At 37.4% G+C, this 22,965-nt stretch overlaps 1 protein-coding gene across 1 annotated transcript in view; it reads right to left on the bottom strand.

Annotated features, from left to right (window-relative positions):
• Positions 1 to 22,965, bottom strand: part of C9 (complement C9) — a gene marked incomplete at its 5' end in the record, with an annotated part of 58,395 nt that overhangs the window by 7,164 nt on the left and 28,266 nt on the right. Inside the window, 4 exons of the mRNA XM_079702589.1 lie at positions 4,068 to 4,246; positions 6,600 to 6,725; positions 9,495 to 9,735; positions 13,871 to 14,140. Coding sequence (XP_079558715.1) covers positions 4,068 to 4,246; positions 6,600 to 6,725; positions 9,495 to 9,735; positions 13,871 to 14,140 — 816 coding nt within the window. The remainder of the gene's footprint in view (positions 1 to 4,067; positions 4,247 to 6,599; positions 6,726 to 9,494; positions 9,736 to 13,870; positions 14,141 to 22,965) is intronic.

Genomic DNA, 22,965 nt, shown 5'->3' with positions numbered 1-22,965 from the left:
AGAAAGAAACCTCTTACCAATGTTGCCTCACTGGCACAAACAACATAAGCATATGGTAGAGTTATCTTGATTATCAAGAAAAGAAGTTCATCTTGTCTGACCTTTCAAAGAAAAGTCAAGGCCAGATAACTGAAGATACAAGAATAGTGGGTCTTGGAGAAAATACAGTTTGGATGAAATGCATAAACAATATTCAAAGAGATAAAGAAGAAGGATGTGCAATGGCAAATAGTTTCAGAGGAGCCTCAAACCCTGGAGTCAAGAATCCCACAAGAAGACAAAGAACGATTAAAATATACTTCTTATATACTTCTTGAAGAATAACATGTTTTTCTAATGAACTTCGGCTTGTGGTTAACTAAGAAAACAGTTTTCATTTTTCTCCTATACTAGCTAACTCCCTTCTCTTTCTACCATTTTCCGTGGATGTAATCTATCACTCAACATGCTAAAATACAAATAAATTGACAATACTGTTTGATATTAAGTACATTTAGGTTTCTTTCAGGCTTCCAAACTGATGAAACTATATGTACCAAATGTAGTTTGTTGAAAGAATGAGTGTTTTTTTTTAATTGCTATACAAGAGAGTTAGGAATGATTTTTACTATATCATTATAACTGTAATGACTATAACGTAGAACACTGGTACCATAGCTGTTCAAAATTCTGATGTTCTTTAACATCTGGTGCATCACTCTAAGAATTGTATAATGTAACAAAAATGGTAGATAAATTAATTCATTATTATTCAAAGTTGCTCCAGAAAGAGCTTAATCTAACTTGACATGTGTGTGGATAAGAGTGGCTGAGGGAAATGAGGAAAGGAGAACTGAGAAAGAACGGAAAAGGCAAGATAAAGGAAAAGATACACAAAATTCATGCAGGAGGACCCATCCATTTGCACAAGGTGAGTCATAAATTTGGTTATATTTCCAGCACGTTGAAAAAGACAACTGAATTTTAATGATTATTTGCATGTAAGAAAAGCTCACCTGATTCCCAAGAGAAACAAAATGATCCTTGAAACTGAGAATGAAGAGTTGTATCTCCCATGAGTTCTCATAAAGGGGACATTGTATTTTGTAACATCCTTTCAGTACATGAAGCAAGAATAACTTTGTTCTTTAGCATGCAAAAACAAAACTTTTCAGGAAGTCAATATGCTGTATGCTAGCTCTGTGGATTTTTACTGCTACTGCTCTGGAGGAAATCCTAAACTTTATATTTCTCAGGCAATCGTTACTAAATGTAATTTCTCTCACCTGACATTTTTATAACTAGTTTGTAGCAGTAAGCTTAAGAAACCAAAGTTCAGCTATTCTATTGAGGTAAAATGTAGAGCCATTTGTGTTAACATTCAAGTAAACTGGAATGGAATTAATACACTTTCATGAAAGTTAAAGACTATGACAAAGTCAATATTGAAAGAGAGACCCAGCCTATCTCCTCTGCAGGGAGAAGGGCTGAAGGAAAATTCTTGGATTGAGCCAAGACATTCCTCAAGAAGTGATCTGGGGTCTGTTGATGCACAAACAAAAGGATAATCAAAGCCACAAGATTCTACTTAATATAGCATGGTCATAGTTACTTTAGTGTGGAAAATAAATATAAATAAAACCAAGTGCTTTACTTAGAAAATCTCAGTAATATATTTAAACAGCCTTTAATTTAGAGTGATGTAACTTCTTCCTGTTTCCTCCAAGAGAAACTCTTTGCAACATAAATACCTAGGTAATTGACTTAAATTGCTACAGAGAATTAAATATAAACCAGTTTAGTGTGAGTGGGGAGAGGTTTTATCAATTCTTTACATAATTAAATAGGAGAGCCAATTATTTTAATATTAAGGTCATCCCTAGTGCTTGGACATGTCATATGCAGACAATAAAATGCTTCAAATTACCAAAGAATGAATTAGTGATTATAGATTGTTTAATTACCTCATGGAAATGCCAGTTAACCAAAGGACTGCTTGCATTTATGAGGGCAAAATAACTTGGAGTCTATTTCAAGGTCAAATTAAGCTACATCTCAGGTCTCTTTAGAGATTTAAAAGCCATACAAAGTCAATAAAAACCATAATATTTTACTATTTTTTGAACTTCTCCTCCAAGAAGATAAATTTAAAAAGTCTTTCATGGTGGACTAACTACAGTTGCCTTCCTCTTAGGCAGAATATTGATATGAAAAGTCCAGGCTTTCAATTCATGAAGAAAGAAACATACAGATATTTTAGATGGAATGCCCACCAATCTAAAAATCTGGGGGTCAATAGTTGCCCTTAAAAATAGGATAAAACTATATTTTGCATCCAACCAGTAGGACTGTGCCAACAGAGTTGATGAAGAAGGTTTTAGAATAGTTCTAGTAAATCCAGTAGTAAATCTTCAGCAGATACTTTATTGAATTGAGATTTTAAAAATCAGCTCTAGAATATGATGGACTATTATTAAGACCTCCTCAGAGAACAGTCTTAGATCCATACAAGGACAGTTGAACTTCCTTTGTAGAAATGAGAAGACAAGACACTTTAGGTATCCATCTGAATGTAAACATCCACCTAAATCAATTTTTTTCTTGTTTCTTTGTTTTGGCCATCCAGCTTGTGGGATCTTTGTTCCCTGACCAGAGATTGAACCCAGGCCCTTGGCAGTGAAAGTGTGGAGTCCTAACCAACTGGACCGCCAGGGAGTTCTGAATCAATTCTTTTTTTATTTAAGATCTTCTGAAACAGATTTATTTCACTGAGTTCAAGATAATGAATTTAAATATTATTTAAATACGACAAAATAAAAGGGGTCTCTTCTGATTTTAATTTTATATATGGGCATGCTAATTTGAACAACTTTTTTCCTCTCTTTGTCCTAGTTTTGGGACAAAATATGTGAAGATTCTCACAGATGTGCTTGCATATTTACAGCTGGGTAGATTTCCACAACCTAAAGGGAGAGTACATTACAATTTTCCAGTTTCTGAGTTTCTCTCTCACATAAGTGAAGTAGTTTTGGTGGTTTCACTCACTCTTTAAAGACAATAATGAAGAATGAAGGAACACAATTCTCTAATAACTAGTCCTATCAAAAATGTCAACATGTTGGACTTCCCTGGCAGTCCAGTGGTTAAGACTCTGCACTCCCATTGCCAGGGGCATGGGTTTGATCCCTGGTCGGGGAACTAAGATCCCGCATGCTGTGTAGTGTGGAAAAAAAAAAAAGTCAACATGTTTATAACTCAAGTTAATCAAAAGGAAGTAGGGGGCAATCAAAGATAAATTTGACCCGAGGGAAGAAAATTGTGAAACATAACAGGGAATACTGAAAACTATAGAAGAAAGTAGGAAAAATACTTTCTAATAATATCAGGAACAAAATAGCAATAAAGGAAAACACATAGCCTTTATAGTTAGTTTGGGGAGAGAATGATTAGGCTAAGTAACATTGGCATTTATATCTTTATAATTATAATGTAGCTTTTTCCCCTTAGGAATAAGCACCAAGACTGTAAAGTCCCAAAAGGTTTATAAACGGAAGACTATTATAATCAAGACACAAAAAGGAAAGGATTTCCTGACCATGAGAATTGTTCACTCTTGGTCTTATTTTCTGAGAACTTATGAACTTCCCTTTCACAAAGGCCCTTGATAATTACAATTCTCCTGTGTTGGAAGTGGTGGTATGATGTCACCTGAAGGCAAGGGACAACTCGGGCAGAAGGAAGGGAACTAACAATTTCTGTGCAACTATTTTGTACCAATCTGTGCTATAGTCTCTATACAAGGAATCACATTAAATCCTCCAAATAAACATGGAGCCCTGGATAATTCAGTGTTGCAGAAGTCAGAAAATATTACACATCTAATGAGGAGCAGAGACTCAGACTCAGCCCGGTTGGTCTGATGCCCCCTCTGTGCCTTTCTTCTACGCCATGCTTCTTTCAGGGATGGGATGGGAGTGCATTTGAATGCTCACATCTCTTTCAGATGAAGTTAACTGTTCATCTGAACCAGCAATTACATTTAGTAAGAAAATGACAACATCTTCTATTTGAAAATAAATATTTCTTACTTTTTGATTTATGAGCACTGGAGCATCATGTAAGGAAGAGGCCCAATTTACAAAGTCAGTCACATTAATCATCCTGGCTCCTTTGAGAAGCTTCTCTTTCAGTTCAGTTGCATATTTTCTTGTTCCTCCTCTTATGAATGAAATAACATCATCGATGAGGTTGTCATTCATGATGTTTTCTGAGAAGTGAAAGAAGATATAAGTGAAGCATGTATAGTTCTGTGACATCTGATAGACATTTATTAAACCCCTTTCATAAGGTATAGTCTAGTACATTTATTGAATTTTACTTATAAATAGTACTTACGTAATTTTTTTCACCCCAAATCTCCAAGGGTAATTTTATTAGTAGTCAATTATAGATTTCAATCATCTTTTTAAAGAAAATATAAATGGTATGTTGCTTGAGATACATTAATAATTTAAAGTTCATCACCTAAGCACATGCACACATGGGAACACGACTCTTGATTGGATACATTTCTTGTTGCAGACTTAGCTTCATAATTATATTTTCTATAAGTTTGCTTTAAACTATTTTAATATTATAAAAAACTTCAGAGTATAAAAAAGAATAAAGTAAAAAGCACAATTTCTTTCCACCCCAATTTTTTTTTTTTTTTTCTGTACGCGGGCCTCTCACTGCTGTGGCCTCTCCCATTGTGGAGCACAGGCTCCGGACACACAGGCTCCGCGGCCATGGCTCGCGAGCCCAGTCGCTCCGCGGCATGTGGGATCTTCCGGGATCGGGGCACGAACCCGTGTCCCCTGCATCGGCAGGCGGACTCTCAACCACTGCGCCACCAGAGAAGCCCTCCACCCCAATTTTTACGTTATTTCTCCCTCAGCCTCTCCCAGACTAAACCGCTTTTTAAAAGTTTTGGTGAATCATTTAGAGTTGTGAATTTTTTGAACTAAAAAGTAATTTCAAGGTGATTTTTGTTCATCCTTCCTTATTTTTATAGATGAGAAGACTGAGCCTCAGAGAGATGGAGTGACTAGCCCAAGATCACACAGTAAGCTTAATGGCCAAATTTTGAAATTATGACATTTGATGGCAAGGTCAGTTTTCTTTTCACTTCATCAGTAGTTTCCAAGCATGGCCACATGTTAGTGGCTGGTATGCTTTTAAAAATATTAGGTTTACCTCTCTTCTACTTCTCCACTATCAGCTGACTCTTTTTTTTTTTTTTACATCTTTATTGGAGTATAATTGCTTTACAATGGTGTGTTAGTTTCTGCTTTATAACAAATTGAATCAGCTATACATATACATATATCTCCATATCTTTTCCCTCTTGCGTCTCCCTCCCACACTCCCTATCCCACCCCTCTAGGTGGACACAAAGCGCTGTGCTGATCTCCCTGTGCTCTGCATCAGCCGACTCTTTAAATCACTCTTTAAGTGAGTTTCAAGCATTTGTATTTCTGAGAATGCTCTCAAGTATTTCTGATTAGAGTAAAAATTGAGAACTCCAGCACTACCTCATGCTTATAAATCTGCTAATGATTAGCAACAGAAGTAATATTTATACCAAAAAATTATATTTTTAAAAACATTATGCATTGATTTAATGTTAAGGATGGATTAGGTATTTTCTTTTTTTCACCCAGTTTTATTGAGATATAATCACGTACAATATGGTATAAGTTTAAGGTGTACAGCATGATGACTTGACATACATATATATTGCAAAATGATTATCACAATAAATTTAGTTAACATACATTACCTCATATAGTTACAAAAATTATTTTTTTCCTTGTGATGAGAACATTTAGGATCTATTCTCTTAGCAGCTTTCAAATACATCACACAGCAGTGTTAACTATAGTCATCAGGTTGTACATTACATCTCCAGTACTTATTTATCTTATAACTGGAAGCTTGTACTTTTGACCAATTGGGTGAAGGTGAATTAGGGATTTTGAGTCATGTGGAAGATTGAGTTAAGGAGATGGCTTTGGCCTTCTCCTTTCTTGATGGACACAGACAGCACTGCCACTAGGCCATTTGAAGCTTTGTTAAAATTAGGGGAAAAAAAGAAAACTTTCCTCAAGATATTTTTCTACCATTGGGCTTCTACCATTGCTATGATAAAAATACAAATCTGCAATGACCACAGTGTGAATGGCTGTATTCCCTAGAGCTGTGCAGTTCATGATCTGCACAATACTGATACCACTGAATACATATCCCCAGGTTACTTGTGTTTATAATGGTTTGGGAACCACTGTAAAGATAAAATTGCTTTTGAGAATTCCCTGGCAGTCCAGTGTTTAGTACTCTGTGCTTTTACCACCGAGGGCCTGGGATCAGTTCCTGGCCAGTGAACTAAGATCCCACAACCTGGTGGCTTGGCAAAAAAAGAAAAAAAAAAAGATAAAATAGTTTTTAAGCACTTTCAGTTTGTTGTTGTTGTTGTTGTTGTTTATAAAGAGGGGAGACAATAAAGAAGGCTCATAGTGACAGGGCAGTGCTCACTGACCTTTCCTCCTTCTTTTTACCCTAGTAAGTTAGGCCATACTTACCAATTTTACCATCACCCCTCTTTGAGCATTTGTCTGAATTAATTTTTCCTGTAAATTCAAGTGCAGCATTCAGAGATAAATCCAGATTAAACCCGAGGCATCTCTGTATATCCCTTAGTTCAACACCTGTTTAATATATTTAGTTAGAAATTATTAGATTATGTCTATCAAGATCATAAACAAATTCCAATTTTGCTATTTTGTAAGAAACATACTTACTTGGATTCCTAGACATTATTACTGAACTCAAATGCAAGGTTATATCTCCCTTGCTTTGCCTTCATATTAGAATCTAGTGGTCTCCTTTGACTTTGCTTGTCAACTTAATGGTAAAGGACTTATAAATTTACCCCTTTTTAAAAGGGACATGAGTCAGACAATGGTGGTTATATTCCATCCTTTATCTCTAATACCATAAAAGGGAGGCAATGTCTAACATATATTGAATGATTATATGCCCAGCATCATTCTAAGCATCTTGTGTAAATCAACTAATTTAATCCTCTCATTGACTTTCTGAGATAAGTTTTATTATTATCCTCATTTTACAGATGAGCATAAGGAATAACAAAGCAGTTAAGGAACCTGTTGATGGTACTCAATTAGTAATTAGCCAAGTAGGTATTAGAAACAAGAGCTGTCTGGCTATTAAGCACTTCTCTGTATCAACTTCATAATTTGGTCACGGGATGCATCAACATCTCCTGATCCTCTTTGGAAGACTCAGTTCATCATTGAGGTAGGTAGTTTGTCACTTTGGGCATATGGCTTAAATATATGACACTTTATTCTGGTCCTACTAATGCTGTTTAGTAAACATTGGTCTTGGGAGGTGACTCACTGCGGTGTGTGGTTGCTCCAGTTATAACGAAGAAAAATCTCAATATTTACTCAAGTATATAATTTATTGTCTAATCTCCTGATTTAAAAGAGGAAATTACTTCTTCATTTTAAGAGTAACTTCCCAGGCCTGAGCTCATTGATCATATCAGTTTTTGCTCTTATTTATCATTTCAGATCACACACACACATACACACACACATGTATACAAACACGTGGTTGTTTGTCCTGGAAGCCAAAATGCTTTACGAAAATGGAAAGGGAGAAGTTAAGTTAATCCCAGGATCCCATGGTGAGATTTAGAAGTAGAGATCTGAGGCATTTAGTCATTCATTCATTCAATGAGTATCTTTTGTGTACCCACAATTACTGAGAACTTAAGAAATACACAGTGGAATTTCCCATGGTAAAGCAGGAGGGAGGATAAAAATGGAAGATAATGCTAGAAATTCAGAATACTAGATTTCCAACCTTAACCTTAGAGGCATGAGAATTCTGATTCGAAGATGAGGATGAAAATACCTAAGTGACCCCCTAAAGCTTAGATCCTCTACCTCAGCTGTGGACCTCTCCACAACCAGACAGAGTCTGGATGCCACAAACTGAGGTGGAGGACGTGGCTTGAACCTTGGCTGTGGCAAAGCAGAGAAATGAGAAGAATGACTTCCTCTTCAAAGACCCAGAGTCCACCTAATGACCTTTGTCTACTAAGGCCAGAAGGTAAGTAGATATAAGTAGGTAGCTCTGAGTTGTCCAAGATGAAAGATTTCAGCCCATGGAGTTTTTTCACCAAAGCAACTCTTAGCCTGAAGAGTTCTTTGTGTTTTGATCACCTTGCTGAGCCTTTCTCTTCTGATTTTCAAGTTACTTAAGACACATTTCTCTTGTGCCCCTCCCCCACGTGATATCTATCAATATAGCCTACTGGGCAGGGCTCCTAGAGACCCCATTATGCCATCTCACTGGAATAACCTTGTGAGGAAGTATAAACCAAGAAACCTCATACTCCACTCCCCCTGGAAATGCATCTACCGGCCCAAGACTAGACTGAGGCATCAAGAGCAACTGGTTCTGGCCATTCATATTTGTTTCATCCATAAAGGGTTTATCCACTGTGGGGACAGTGTCAGGCTTTAAGATCAGAGCTGAATCCCATTTTTGCTTGACACAGCCAGAGGCTAAGGAGAAAGAGCCATGGAAGTGCTTTTGGCAACACTTCCTTCCCTAAGAGACACAACCCAAATCTTTGAGGGCAGAGAGAGGAGATATGCTGGCATCTTTCACCTCTTTAAAGAGTGCTGTAACTAAGCCTTAATTACTCACAAAATAAATATTAAACCTTATTAACATAGAAACTTGGCATCTAATTTATTCTTAAAAGGCTTTGAGGAAGTCTTTAGGTCAGGATGTTAATTATGTAGCACATAGGCCTATTCTGTGCATATGGCAGACACTGATGATCAATCATAGACTCTTTTCCATGATTCAAGTGTGGTCAGAAAACTATTTATGGACCCAATTCAACTACCACCCCATAGTTAGAATTGTCATCATATGAGGTAAAATGAATTTTCCACTCTTGCTTTAGACTTACATGCTGTTAACATTGTTTCTTCCTTCCTCTATTAGAGAAAATTTAAAACATTTCCTTTCCAATTCTGAAGAATACTTTGGAAGATAATTGGCATACATATAATTGAACCAGTCTATGGATTAAGTAAGAGGTTATGTAAATGACATCTTTTGTACTTTTCACCTTTTAAATAGTATTTCACTAAAAGCAACACCACCAAATAATATTATATTGCAATATGATTTTGTGCATTTCTCAGTAGTGTTGCTGAGTAGTACAGGGCCAAGTCATCTTGTCTGAGGTGGAAGTCAATTTGCTGTTTGATAGGATTTTAGAGGCCAAAGGGCAGGGAGAGAGTTCTCTCAAAGAAGCAGGTTACAAAACTCTACTCTAAGGCCTTTAACCATTGGAATAGGATAACACTAGAAATAGTGGATAGTTACAACAATGTTGGAAGTTAGAACTCTATTTCTAGGTATACCTTTCTGGTTCATGGAAGCTTTATCCAAAACATATATTAGTTCATAGAGTCCTCCTAGAGACCCAGAGCTACTGTAGTGGGTTCCATATGTTTCCAAAAATGCAAAATATTCCCCCTTTTCATAGGTAGCTGGTAGAGCTTTTATAGAATCCAAGAAAGTTGTTGTCAGCATGACGTCCCGAGTTCTCATCACAAATCTTCCCAGGTGAATGACTCCTTTTACATGCAGCAATATTTTTTCCTTTGTTGTAGAGCAGAAGAAAAGAAATATGAGTTTTATCGCCATTATTTTGAATTCAAAAATCACAAAATTTAGAATTTCCATAGTCAATACGTTTTTAGCAGTGACCGCAAGATATCACTTTAACCCACTTGGAATGACAAACTTAAAATCCTATCAAAACTGTTGATGAAGATGTGCAGAAACTGGAACTCTCTCACATTGCTGGTGGAGGGGTAAAATGGTACAAGCACTCTGGAGAACTGTTTGGCAGTTTCTTGTAAAAGTCAACACACATCTACCCCAATGGCCAGCAACTTCACTTCTACATAAGATCAGTAAAAAATGTAGTTCACAAAAAGACCTGTATGAGACTTTTATAGTGGCTTTGGTCAGAATAGCTTAAAATTGAAAATGACAAATGTCCACTGACAGGGGAATTAATAGACAAATTGTAGTCTATTCACACAAAGGAATACTAGTTAGCAATAAAAGGGAACAAACTACTGATACAGGCAACAATATAAATAAATCTCAAAAATATTATACTGAGCGAAAAAGTCAGGCACCAAAGAGTATATACTGTATGATTCTATTTATATGAAGTTGTAGAACAGGTGAAACTAAGCTGTGGTCAGAGAAATTTGGTCAGTAGTTGCCTCTCAGGCAGTAGGGAATTGATGCAAAGGGCATGAAGGAATTTTCTTGAGGTGATGGAAATATTCTACATCTTGTTTAAGGAGGTGGTTACAAAGGTGGATACAGTAGTCAAAACTCATCATGGAACTAAATGCGCAAAATATTTTCATTTTATTGTATGCAAATTACACCTCCCTAAGTTGACTTAAAAATGTTAACAATGGAAGGAAATGTAGACGTTATATGTGAAGCCTAATTTTATTTTACACATGAGGAAATTCTGATACAAAGGTATCAAATTATTTTCCCCAAATCACACTGAGTCTGTGGCAGAGATTTGTCCCAAAAATCTAGGTCTCAGGTCTCTCTGTGCCTTCCACTAAGTCCTCTCAGTTTTTGATAACAGGAGGGACAGATAATATTTTAAGCTGTGGCTTTCAAGCCAATCTAAACACCTCAGCAGTTAATGTTCCCAGGGATGATGGCTTAAATTTCCAAAGGAAAACTGAGGCAGTCACAAAGAACTATGTGATTTAATGCTATAGACTGTTCTGGCCAAAACTAAACTACAACTGACACCCATGATTTTGTGGAAGGTTCTTTTGAAGTTCTCCTGCTGTAGTTGTGGTTAGCACGTGTTGATTGCATAGGAGTTTAATACTTTATTATTTTTTTAAAGGTACATCTTGGTGTATACAAACATCACACCAAACTTTTTAGGTTTTAGAAGCACAATTGTTCACACTGCATGACTTAACTTCAGGTGATATTGGGTGATTCAGTATCTAACAAAAATCTTAAAGAAACTTACTCCATATATATATGTTCTCCACCTGATGACTTGCATAATACTTTTTAATGCAACCTCAAAGATGCACAAAACATATTTGGATTCCCTCTCGTTTTTGCTAAAATTAGGTGTATCTTGTCAGAAAGACATTATGTTCTTTGACTCAACTTATTTATTCCCACCCAGATATACTCTTGTTTCTTCCATCTTAAAGGAATAAAGATAATCTCTTGGCCTTACTTGTTCAGCCATTTGCCTCTCATTTCTTTGCCCTCATTAGAAGCAAAATTCCTTTAAAGAGTTTTCTGTACTGGTTGTTTCCAATTCCTCTCTTCCCAGTTTCTCTTAAACTTAACCCAGTCATGCTGCTGCCCTCACTACTCCAACAAAACTTCTCTTTTGTTTAAAACCTCTTCTGAAGGTCACCAATGACCTTCACAATGCTAAAGCCAGTGCTTCTTAGTCCTCATCTTTCACATATTAGCACATTTGACACAGTTCATCACCCTTTTCTCTTTGATAGAATTTATTTATTTTTTGTTATCTAGGGTAGTTCTTCTCAGATGTACAGTGTGAACAAATCACCTAGAGAATCTTGTTAAAACACAATTCTAATTCAGTAAGTCTGGGGTAGGGTCTGAGATCCTAACTTCCCAGTGATGTTGTTGCTGCTGGTCCACGGACCGCACTTTGAGTAGCAAGGTTCTACAGCATTACACTGGCCACATCTTGCTTTCCTTCACTCCTCTTTCTTCAGACCTCTTTCTATTGAAGTTCCCTGAGTTTAGTCTTTGAGCTTCTCTTTTCTATCCACACTAACTTCATTAGTGGTCTCATCAAAGCCTATGACTTTAAGCACCATCTATATATTAACAACTCTGAAACTTAGAGCTTAATCCCAGACCTCCTTCCCAAATTCCAGACTCATAACATCAACTTCCTATTTGACATATCCAGTGGAATGTAGACAACTCAAACTTAATCTAACTAAAACTTAACTACTGGTCTTCTTCTCCAAACCTGCTCTACCTGAAATTTTCTCCATCTCAGTTGATAGCAACTCCATCCTTCCGGTTGCTCAGGCCAAAAACTTTGGCATTTGTAGAGTCATGTTTGACTCTACAACTGTCCTTTCTGAACTGTCATCATCTCTCACCTGGATTCTTGCAATAGTTTTAACAAACCTTCTTCCTTTTGCTCTTAACTTTCATAATCTCTTCTCAACAGTACCCAGAGTAATCATTGAAGATATGTTAGAATATGTCAACCTTCTATTCAAAACATTCCAATGGTCCCTCATGTCACTCACTGAAAAAACCAAACTGTTAGAACAGGCTGTGAGGCCCTTTATGATCTGATTCAAGGTAACCTCTCTAACCTTTTCTCCTTCTTTTCAGTTTGGCCCAATGGGCAGGTATGTTCCCATCTTAGGGACTTGTCTTTAATAGATCCTTCTGCCAGATACATCACCCCAAATATAACTATTTGACTATTTCCTCTCCTTCAAATCTTTATTCAGAGCTCATCTCCTCAGTGAAGCCTACCCTAAGCTTCTTTTTTAATACTGCCATCTGCCCAGGAATCCTGATTGCCATTGTGCTACTCTACATTTCATTTTATTCTATAGCACCTATCATTTTCTAAATACTATATGGCTTCTTTTTTTGCTGTTATGTTTGTTTCTGTCTATCTCCCCCTGCTAAACTTTCAGCTCCATGAGAAGAATCTTTATGAGTTTGGTTCACAAATGTATTCTAAGCACATGGAACAGTGCCTGGCCACATAGTAAGTCCACAATTAAGTATTTGTTGAATGACTTAAAAGATTTTCCAACTGCACCCTTTGGGTGAGTGTGCAGGTGGTATTGATCGACCCATTATAAAATTAGGCATAGTATAAGTACTAAGAGTGAATGAGTATTAGTTTTTAACTGGAAGAAGGGTATCTAAATAGGTGACTGTGATATCAGAAAAGAAAGAGTAAGCATTTTACCAGCATCATACTGACTACAGAAAGTATATTCTATATTTATTCCAAAGGCGATGAAACAAACTTCTAAATCTGGCTTAAATATTAAAAAACAAACACATTTTCAAAGTCTCAAATTAAAGGTATGATTACAAAGTAAGCAGACCAATTTCATATGCAATGTGTACAATTTCATGGCATTGTTACTTGAGAAATACACTTTACAGTTAAGTAAATAGCCATCATTCTAAGACATTACAGTGAATTACCAAAATTCCTTAGTATGATTTTTCATTGTACTTCTGAAGAGAATATAAATTAAACAGTCTATCACCGCAATCTCAGTCAAAAAGCATGCTCTGAATTCCCTTTTTTCTTTGGCTGTGCCACACGGCATGTGGGATCTTAGTTCCCTGGCCAGGGATCAAACCCATGCCCTCTGCAGTGGAATCACGAAGTCTTAACCACTGGACCACCAGGGAAGTCCTAAAGAGTATGCTCTGAACTCTTAATATACTTGTTCTGTTGACAGCCACAAACATCTCACCCACCTATTACTGCTATCCTGAAGAGATTTTTCTCCAGTTAGCATTCTTCTTCTGGGCCTTCAAAGTACCTACACATTTGAGGATTTGTTGAGTATTATTTTTCTTTCTCTTATGCACTCTATCTGCTCTAAATGATTAAACTTAAAAGAGGAGGTTTGGTTAGTTTGAAAAATATTCCATTATATTCTCTATATTAAATGTTTGGTCTTACCTTCTTCGAGGAATATGACAACAACAGTTTGTAAGTTTCATTTTTGGAATATGTAAATCGAAAGGTACCATGGGCATTTAAATGACTTGAAACGTTTTTTCTGTCAGAAGGTTTTGAAACTTTATTTTCCAACCGTCCAATTGCTTCAAAAGGTGTGTATTTTATAGTTAAATCTGCATTAAAATTTGATTTCTTCTCTTGGATGATACTTCTGAATACTTGCATCTGTCCATCATAATATTCAGTTCTGAAATTTTTGTCAGCTTTTGTCTAAAAGAGAATAGCAAAGTGTTTTTGAAAACAACATACAAAAAAAACACCCAAAATAAAAATAAAAAATCAGGCAACTTATTTGAAAGGGAGTAGAACAAAGAAGTTGAGCCAAGGCAAGAAAGTGAGACTGCTAGGGTTCAAATACAGATCTGATGACTTTGAGAACATTAAACGATAACCTCTCTGTGCCCAGTCTGATTCCTAGTGTGTAAAATAGGGATACTCACCATACCTGGCTCAAACGTTGTTATAAGAAGTCAATGAAATAAAGCATATGAAGGACTTAGAACATAGCAAGCTTTCAAGAGTTAATATATTAATAATTAAAAAGCAAGTTGCATAACAGATCAGATGCACAATATACTCCCATCCGTGTAGAAAAGGAAGGAAAGAAATGATAAAGCTAAGCCTTCCTGAAGACTTATGGACCAGGCACTGTTTTGAGCTTTTTTTTTTTTTTGCGGTACGCGGGCCCCTCACTGTTGTGGCCTCTCCCGTCACGGAGCGCAGGCTCCAGATGTGCAGGCTCAGCGGCCATGGCTCACGGGCCTAGCCGCTCCGCGGCATGTGGGATCTTCCCGGACCGGGACACAGGTTCGTGTCCCCTGCATCGGCAGGTGGACTCTCAACCACTGCGCCACCAGGGAAGCCCTGTTTTAAGCATTTTATACATGTTAATTAATATAAGTAGAAAGGCCAGGACTTGAGCCCTGAACTGCCTCTTAACGTTTACACTCTACTGCCTATTAAAAAAAAAAAAAAAGCCTTTACGTGCATAGAAAATTGCTGGAAAAATAGACAAATCATGGAGTGATTGCCCTGGGTAAGGGGAACTGTGAGTAAATGGATATCTGGAGTGGCAGCAGGCTTGCTTTTTCTTGCATCATCTTTTATGTGGCTTGGATTTTATTTATTTATTTACCACATTCATTTTTGCATTAAAAAACTAAGTAACCTAGTTAAAAATTAAAACTTTCCATTAAAACAAATGAACTTATTTACAAAACAGAAACAGACTCACAGACATAGAAAACGAACTTATAGTTACCAAAGGGAAAAGGTGGGGGGAGGGATAAATTAGGAGCTTGGGATTAACAGATACACACTACTATACGTAAAATAGATCATCAACGAGGTATTACTGTATAGCATGGGGAACTATATTTAATATCTTGTAATAACCTATAATGGAAAAGAATTGAAAACGAATAAAACTGAATCACCTTCCTGTATACCAGAAACTGACACAACATTGTAAATCAGCTATACTTCAATAAAATAAAGAAACAAATGAAAACTTTCTTTGCCAACTTGGTTATTGTCAGGCCTCAACGGGAGGGCTGTTAATCTCAACAAACTCTCTTTCCAGAGGTCCTCTGTAACAGGCTGCAACTCTTGTCTGGAAGGAGACACTCATCTCTTCAGTCAGTGGCACAGACTGGACTCAGTAGCATGCCTTGGGTGACTGTTCTGCACGAGGAATGCTGTGGTTTGAATGTTTATGTCTCCCCTTAAATCCATATGTTAAAATCCTAATGCCCAATGGGATGGCATTAGGAGATGGGGCCTTTGGGAGGAGCCTTCTTGAAGAGATTCGTGCTTTTATAAAAGTGACCCCACAGAGCTCCCTAATCCCTGCCAACCATGTGAGGATACAACGAGAAGTCTGTAACCCAGAAGAGGGCCCTCACCCAACCCTGCTAGTGCTCTGATCTGAGACGTCCAGCCTCCAGAACTGTGAGCAATAAATTTCGGTTGTCTCTAAGCTACCTGGTCTCTGGTATTTCGTTATAGCAACCCAAACAGACTAAGACAAGAAACCTAAAGTCACCATCTAATGGGAAAGACTAAAACGTATATAATTTTCGTTAAAGAAAGGTGTACTGGGAAAAATGCTCAATGCAAAGGGAAGAGTAGCCTAACCGTGTCACTTCCCTGTTTAAAATCTTTCCACCTTCCCACTGTCTTTAAGATAAAGTCTAAACTAGACTTATTCCAAGTTAATCTCTCCCTGACTGTACTCCAGCCCTCTGGCCTCCTTTCTATTTCCACAGCCTATGCTTCTTCCCACCACAGGGCTCTCTTATGCTGCGTTTACTTTCTGGAATGTTCCTTAATCCCCCAGCCTCCCCCAGCCTCCCATAACACAGACATTATACACACTCACACACACATACTATATATCCCTGGCCTGGTGGATCCCTACTTCTATTTCAAGTTTCAGCTTAACCATCACTTCTTTAGGGAGACCTTTACTGATCCCACAGACTAACAAATCTGTTTCCTATAAGCTCTCATGGCTCTTCTTTTAAAATAAAACAAAATGAAAAATGCTTCCCTTTTATAATGGCTTATTTAATAGACCTTCAGATGGTAAACTCCAAGAAGTCACGGACCACATCCATCTTACCCACATGCCTTCATAGCCTCACCACTTAGTAAAGTGCCTGGCAAAAAGTAGATTATAATAAAGATGTATTAAATTTAATACGCAGATCCAATATAGCTAACAATATAGCTAACAATAGCTAACACTCATATGTATTGAGTGCTTACTCTGTGCCAGCAGCTGTTCCAAGTGTTTTATGTAGAATAAATATTTAACTTCCTACCTTTAAGGTAATTTCTATAATTATCCCCATTTTACAGATAAGAAAATATAGGTTAAAAAATTTGTCCAAGATCATACAATCATACAGCTAGGAAGTGGCCCAGCCAGCAATGAAACCCAGAAAGTCTGATTCCAGGGTGGAGCTGTTCATTCTTATGCTATACTGCCAAAGAGGGCTTGACAAGTTCTGAGTGGTAAAATGAAGAAAGGATTCATGGAAAATGTTGTCCTGAACATGGCCTTGGGAAAAAAAAAAAATATATATATATATATATATATATATATAAAGATGATTCAGTTTGCTGTACACCAGAAACTAACACAACATTGTAAATCAACTATACTTTAATTTAAAAAAAAGAAAGAAAAATGAATAAGATTTCTATTGCTTTGAAATCTAAGACTAGTAGAAGCAAATGAAGACAATTCCACTCAGTCTTCCATGATGAGAAGTGCCAAAGCTGAGCAAAATGGCACCAGGAAACCACCTCTCTCTCACTCTTCTAGAAGGCTAAGGTCTTCTTAGCTCACTGGGTTCTAATTGGTTGCAGGATAGGAGTGGAATAATTTGTAGGCTCTTGCACTTATACCTGAACTGGTTAGAAAAGAACTGGTACTGGGCAGGGATCAACTTAGCAGTGTGAAGGATTGCTTGCAGGTATAAGGGAATGTTGGTCAGGGTGTCAATTAGAACGTTGTTGAATGGTCCTCTTTCACTAATGCTAGGATGGTAGTTGTGAGTAGAGTCTGAAACCGTGAGGGTGGGGTCACCCCAGGAAACCTAAAGACAAGAGCTGGATTGAAAAGCCAAAAATCCATCCATCAAAAAGAAGTCTGAGCTCAACGATAGGCATTCAGAGGTGGATAAATATGTAGAATCATTTTGAAGAGAAGAGCAAAAGTCTTTGAAGAGAGGTCAAGGAGCAAGATTATAGAAAGTAGGAAGACACATGGATGGAAACAAGTTTCTTTATGAGAACCAAATAAACAGATGTTGGAGAAGCAGAAATCAGAGAGAGGGGCAAGGGTGCTTACATCTTCCAGAAGGCCAGACATATTGTAGGGGTTAGTGAAATCTATCCTGTTTAAAGATTTATCAGTTAATGCTTCTTGAAAAGAAATAAACATTACTCTGGCACTGGGAGTGGAGGAGATAGAACACCTCAACACACATTCCAAAGTTCAAATTGAGGAGGCTTGGAGAGCAAGCGGGAATAAAAGGTAAAGAGAAAACTGTTAAAGATGCCACTAAGATTTTGTATGTACAAATAAAGGATAAAACCATATATTATTTACTATTATTATTAAAGCCATCTCTTACTAATTGAGAGAAGGAACCAGGAAAGAGCAGATTGCCTGCAACCTTATGAGTCATCCTCAGCTAAAGTACCTAGCCAAGCCACACCCACATTCCTAAACTTTTAGCCGTTAAATTTTCGGGTAATTTGAAATTTAGCAATAGATAATGAATACAATTATCTTCAAAAGATCATCTTCTCTGCCTAGATCTTCAATATTGGTGTGTTCTAGGACTCCATTCTCTATGTTCTTTTCTCTCTCATTGTACACCTCCTGGATGATCTCAAGCACTATCAAGACTTCAATGATCCTCTCTCTGCTGATGGTATTTAAATCTCTGCCTCCAATTCAGGCTCCATCCTCACATTCATATAATCTACTCTTGGCAAGATAACTCCAACCAGATGTCAATCATTATCTTCTTCTTGGATTTAACTCTTCTTTTGGTAGATCCCCCCACTCCCCCTTCCAACACACACACACACACACACACACATCACACACACACCACACACACACACACACACACACTTCTCAGGTCTTCTTTGATGGCCTATCATCCACTGGGGGTCTCCATATTTTTCATCTATTGTGAGTTTATTTTGTGTTAGACACTCTTCTAAGCACTTTGCACTTATTAACACATTTAACCTTTCTAAATTCCTACGAAGTATGTCCTGTTATTATACCACTTTATGATAAGAAACTGAGATTCAGGAAAGATAAATAAGTTGCCTGGAGTCACATGGATGGTAAGTGAAGGCACTTATCAGAATTCAAATCCAGGGAATTTAATTCAGAACTGGGCACTTGACCATATGCTCCACTATCTCCAATTCTGTACTGAACTCTTAGTTCTCAAAACTGAGCTGGATTTCATCTCTTCCTCTCAGCCTCTACTATTATAGACACAGTTCAGTTTTTCATCATCTTCTTCTTGGACCATAAAATAGCCTCCTTCTGTTATTATCTCTGGTATTGTCTCCTTAAAATTCATCTCCACAGGGACATCCCTTGTGGCGCAGTGGTTAAGAATCTGCCTGCCGATGAAGGGGGCATAGTTTCGAGCCCTGGTCTGGGAAGATCCCACATGCCACGGAGCAACTAGGTCCATGCTCCACAACTAATGAGCCTGTGCTCTAGAGCTTGCAAGCCACAACTACTGAGCCCATGTGCCACAACTACTGAAGCCCGGGAGCCTAGAGCCTGTGCTCCACAACAAGAGAAGCCACCACAATGAGAAGTGCACACACAGCAATGAAGAGTAGCCCCCGCTCTAGAGAAACTAGAGAGAGCCCATGTGCAGCAACGAAGACCCAATGCAGCCAAAAATAAATAAATAAAACTAAATAAAAAATTTAAAAAAAATTCATCTCCACAAAACACAAAGATTTAAAATGAAACTATGACCACATTGCTCTCCTCAATGGCTCCATTACCATGCTCAGGATTATGCCCAAGTTACTTAGTATGGCATATGATCACCTTCATAATTGACCCCTGCCTACGACTCCAAATTTGAACTCATATAAGTACATTGTAGGCTGTAGTTCCTTTCAGGATAGCAGTTTCTATAGGCACAGTATTATTTATTCCTTGGGAACAGCAATATGTAATAAATAAATCACTGTGTATATATAAATTTTATCTGTACACCGCCAGGTTTTCTAAATGGGCTCAAGCTGACAGTAGAAAGAGTAGTTGAAATGTTTATTAAGCCTCTGTTTTCAGTTGCTGTCAACTTTAATGGCAATTCCAATTATATGTTTTCTTGAATATGGGTTCTTCCCTTCATTAAAAAAAAAAAGGCATTTGCTTTTTGAAAGAAGAGTGTCAATATACTGCATGCATTTATTAATTCATCAATCATTTGTTTAGCCTGCTTTACGATGTTAGTTTCTCAGGATTCCATGGTAAATAAAATGACTAGAAATTCAACTAAGGGTATATATGATACAGCAAAACAAAGACCAGAACAGAAAGGAAAGCAAAGGCTATTGCATTAGTTTGCAGGAAAGTCATGTAATGGAGGATTCAGAGGAGAAAGCTGAGGGTAACGTGGCAATCAAAAGCCAGATCAGGAATGACCTTTTTCCTGCTGCCAAGGGGATTGATTATTATCCTGCAGGCTGTAGGGAGACATCACCAAATTTAAGCAACAGATTTCAGAGGCAGCATAGTTCTGGTGAACACAAGGTTAAGGATGTGGCTGGAGATGTGAGTGACTCGAGTGGGACAGATATAGGAAGTTAAGAGACAGCAAGAAATTATTGGCAATTCACATGATATAAAAGTTATTCAGGACTCTGTTAGGATTTGGGGTGGAAAGGATGATTATAATCCAGGTGCATTTTACAAACCTTTGTTGACCTACAAAATCTTACATTCTCATGAAGATCCAGATTTAAAGAGAATTATAATGAAAACCTTAAACCTGATTTACAAGTTGTTACTTTCAACAACAAAAGCAGAGAAGACTAAAGAAAAACAAGTGAAAAGGAAGTAATTCCTAGATGTAATCATCACTTTTACCCCCATAATTGCAAGCTTCAGTTGTTCTTGATCATTACTTACAAAATACTTACAAAGCAGCCAGTAAACCTTCACTTAGAATATAACCACTAATTATGCATTTAACCATAGCTAAGTCTTTTACCATAGCTACGTGTTCTTATATTCTAAAAAAGAATAGAAAATATTTTTTTTTATTGGAGTACAGTTGCTTTACAATGTTGTGTTGGTTTCTGCTGCACAGCAAAGTGAATCAGCTATATGTATACATATATCCTCTCTTTTTAGGATTTCTTTCCCATTTAGGTCACCACAGAGCATTAAGGAGAGTTCCCTGTGAAGAATAGCAAATACTTATTGAGTATTTGCTAGTGCCAATAACTTTCTGGATGTTTCACATACATAGACTCACTTATCTTTACAAGGTAGGCATTATTATTTCTGTTTTACAGATGAGGAAACTGAGGCATGATGAGGATAAATAATTTGCCCAGATCTCACTGCTCTTTGGGGCAGAGTTGGGATTCTAACCTATGCAGTGTGTTCTAGAGCCACAGCTGCATTTGAAACAAGAGGCACTGAGGGAGTGTAAATGTATCAGAGTAAGGTGTCATTATCAAGGGATATTCCCCATGGAATGATAGACCGTAGAATTCTTTCAAAAAATGAAAGACAGTAAATTATTGCCAATAAGCAACTAAAACAAGATTTTAAAAATTAATTCATCCAGTAAAATGTTGTTGAGCACCTACCCTATACATATATTTAGTTGAGTATTGGTAATAGCTATAAGGAAGAAAAATATGCATTCTTTGTCTTCAGGCACTATAATAATAACATACACAAAAAAGTAGGTAAAATATGTCATTGAATATTAGAAAGTGCAGAAAGTAGCCCTCTCTAAGAAGTCAAAATCGAGATTTCCACTCAATAAGCTCACGCACATTCTTTTATGTTCAGCTATTCATTTTCCAAGACCATAACAGATTAGAATAAGGGGAGCATCAGAATTAATAGCACCAAGGGTGTGATCTGGGGACTTTAACAAGCCCCCAGCCAACTCCATCACCACTCTTTCTCAGGTGGCACCAAATTAATACTCAGGTCCATAATCCCTGTCAGTTTTTTTCTAAGCTTGATGCTAAAACTCATCTGAAGGCCTTAATCTGATCCGAACTGATAAAAAGGTATTGTCTTCATTTCTTCCACTTTGTGTGAACATTGGTTAATTTTTCCATAGATATATTAATGTGTTTGATTCTAAGATGCTGCTCCCAACTCCACCTGGGTTGTAAGTAATATACATGGTAAGCACCACATCACCTTTGTAAGATCCAAACCCTTCTGAATGTGGAAGTACATCTGTTTCCAGGGTTGTAGATAAGGGAAAACAGCATGCTTACTCTCCAAATGTAGCTTCAAGATAAGTCCCAGGCAAGCCCCCAGCCCTCACTTCTTGGTTCACACCAGTTACTAACCCTACAGAGAAGCTAAGAGGCTGGTGACAGTGACAAAGACAGGAAGACTATACAGCACAGACCTGAGAACTAAAAAAATAAAACAACAGGGCTTCCCTGGTGGCACAGTGGTTGAGAGCCTGCCTGCCAATGCAGGGCACACGGGTTCGTGCCCCGGTCCGGGAGGATCCCACATGACGCGGAGCGGCTAGGCCCATGAGCCATGGCCGCTGAGCCTGCGTGTCCGGAGCCTGTGCTCCGCAACGGGAGAGGCCACAACAGTGAGAGGCCAGTGTACCGCAAAAAATAAAAATTAAATTAAAAAAAATAATAAAACAACACAACAATAACCCTTCCTGCATCAACAATGACAGAGGTTCCCTTATCTTTGGCATACTCTTTTGAAGAAAGTAGAACATGTATAATTCTTTTTAGAAAGATGATAATCTTCCCCTCGAAACATGTACTTAAAGAAGGTTAACCTAGCATGATGGGAAAGATCAATAATCCAAAATGTTCCCTGTGATTTGTGAGAAACTGATTTTATTCTGGACTTATAGGCACCAAAAATATGAAAACGTGGTCATATGTGAAAAAAGATGCCAGTCAAATAAGTAGGGACATTAAATCTTTAGCATTCATGGGAGAGCATGATCACTTCAGGCTGCAGTGGGTAGGGGTGGATTTACAACATTGTTAGAGATAAAAGGAATATTAACTACAATTATTGAAAAGTATTTATGTTTTTCAAACTGGTGGGAGTGAAAATGATAATGAAGGACATTGTAATGACTGAATAAAGTGAATTTTATGGGTCACCAATGGGACCAATGAAAGAAACAGATTATTGTAGCTACTGGTTCAGAATAAACTAATTATTATTTTTTTATTATATCTTGTTTAGAGCCCCCAAAATATCTCTAAAGGTGATAAATATTAATCCT

The sequence above is a fragment of the Hyperoodon ampullatus genome (genome assembly GCF_949752795.1).
Source record: "Hyperoodon ampullatus genome assembly, chromosome: 4".
NCBI classification, from domain to species: domain Eukaryota; kingdom Metazoa; phylum Chordata; class Mammalia; order Artiodactyla; family Ziphiidae; genus Hyperoodon; species Hyperoodon ampullatus.
This window is presented reverse-complemented; position numbering and strand designations above follow the sequence as displayed.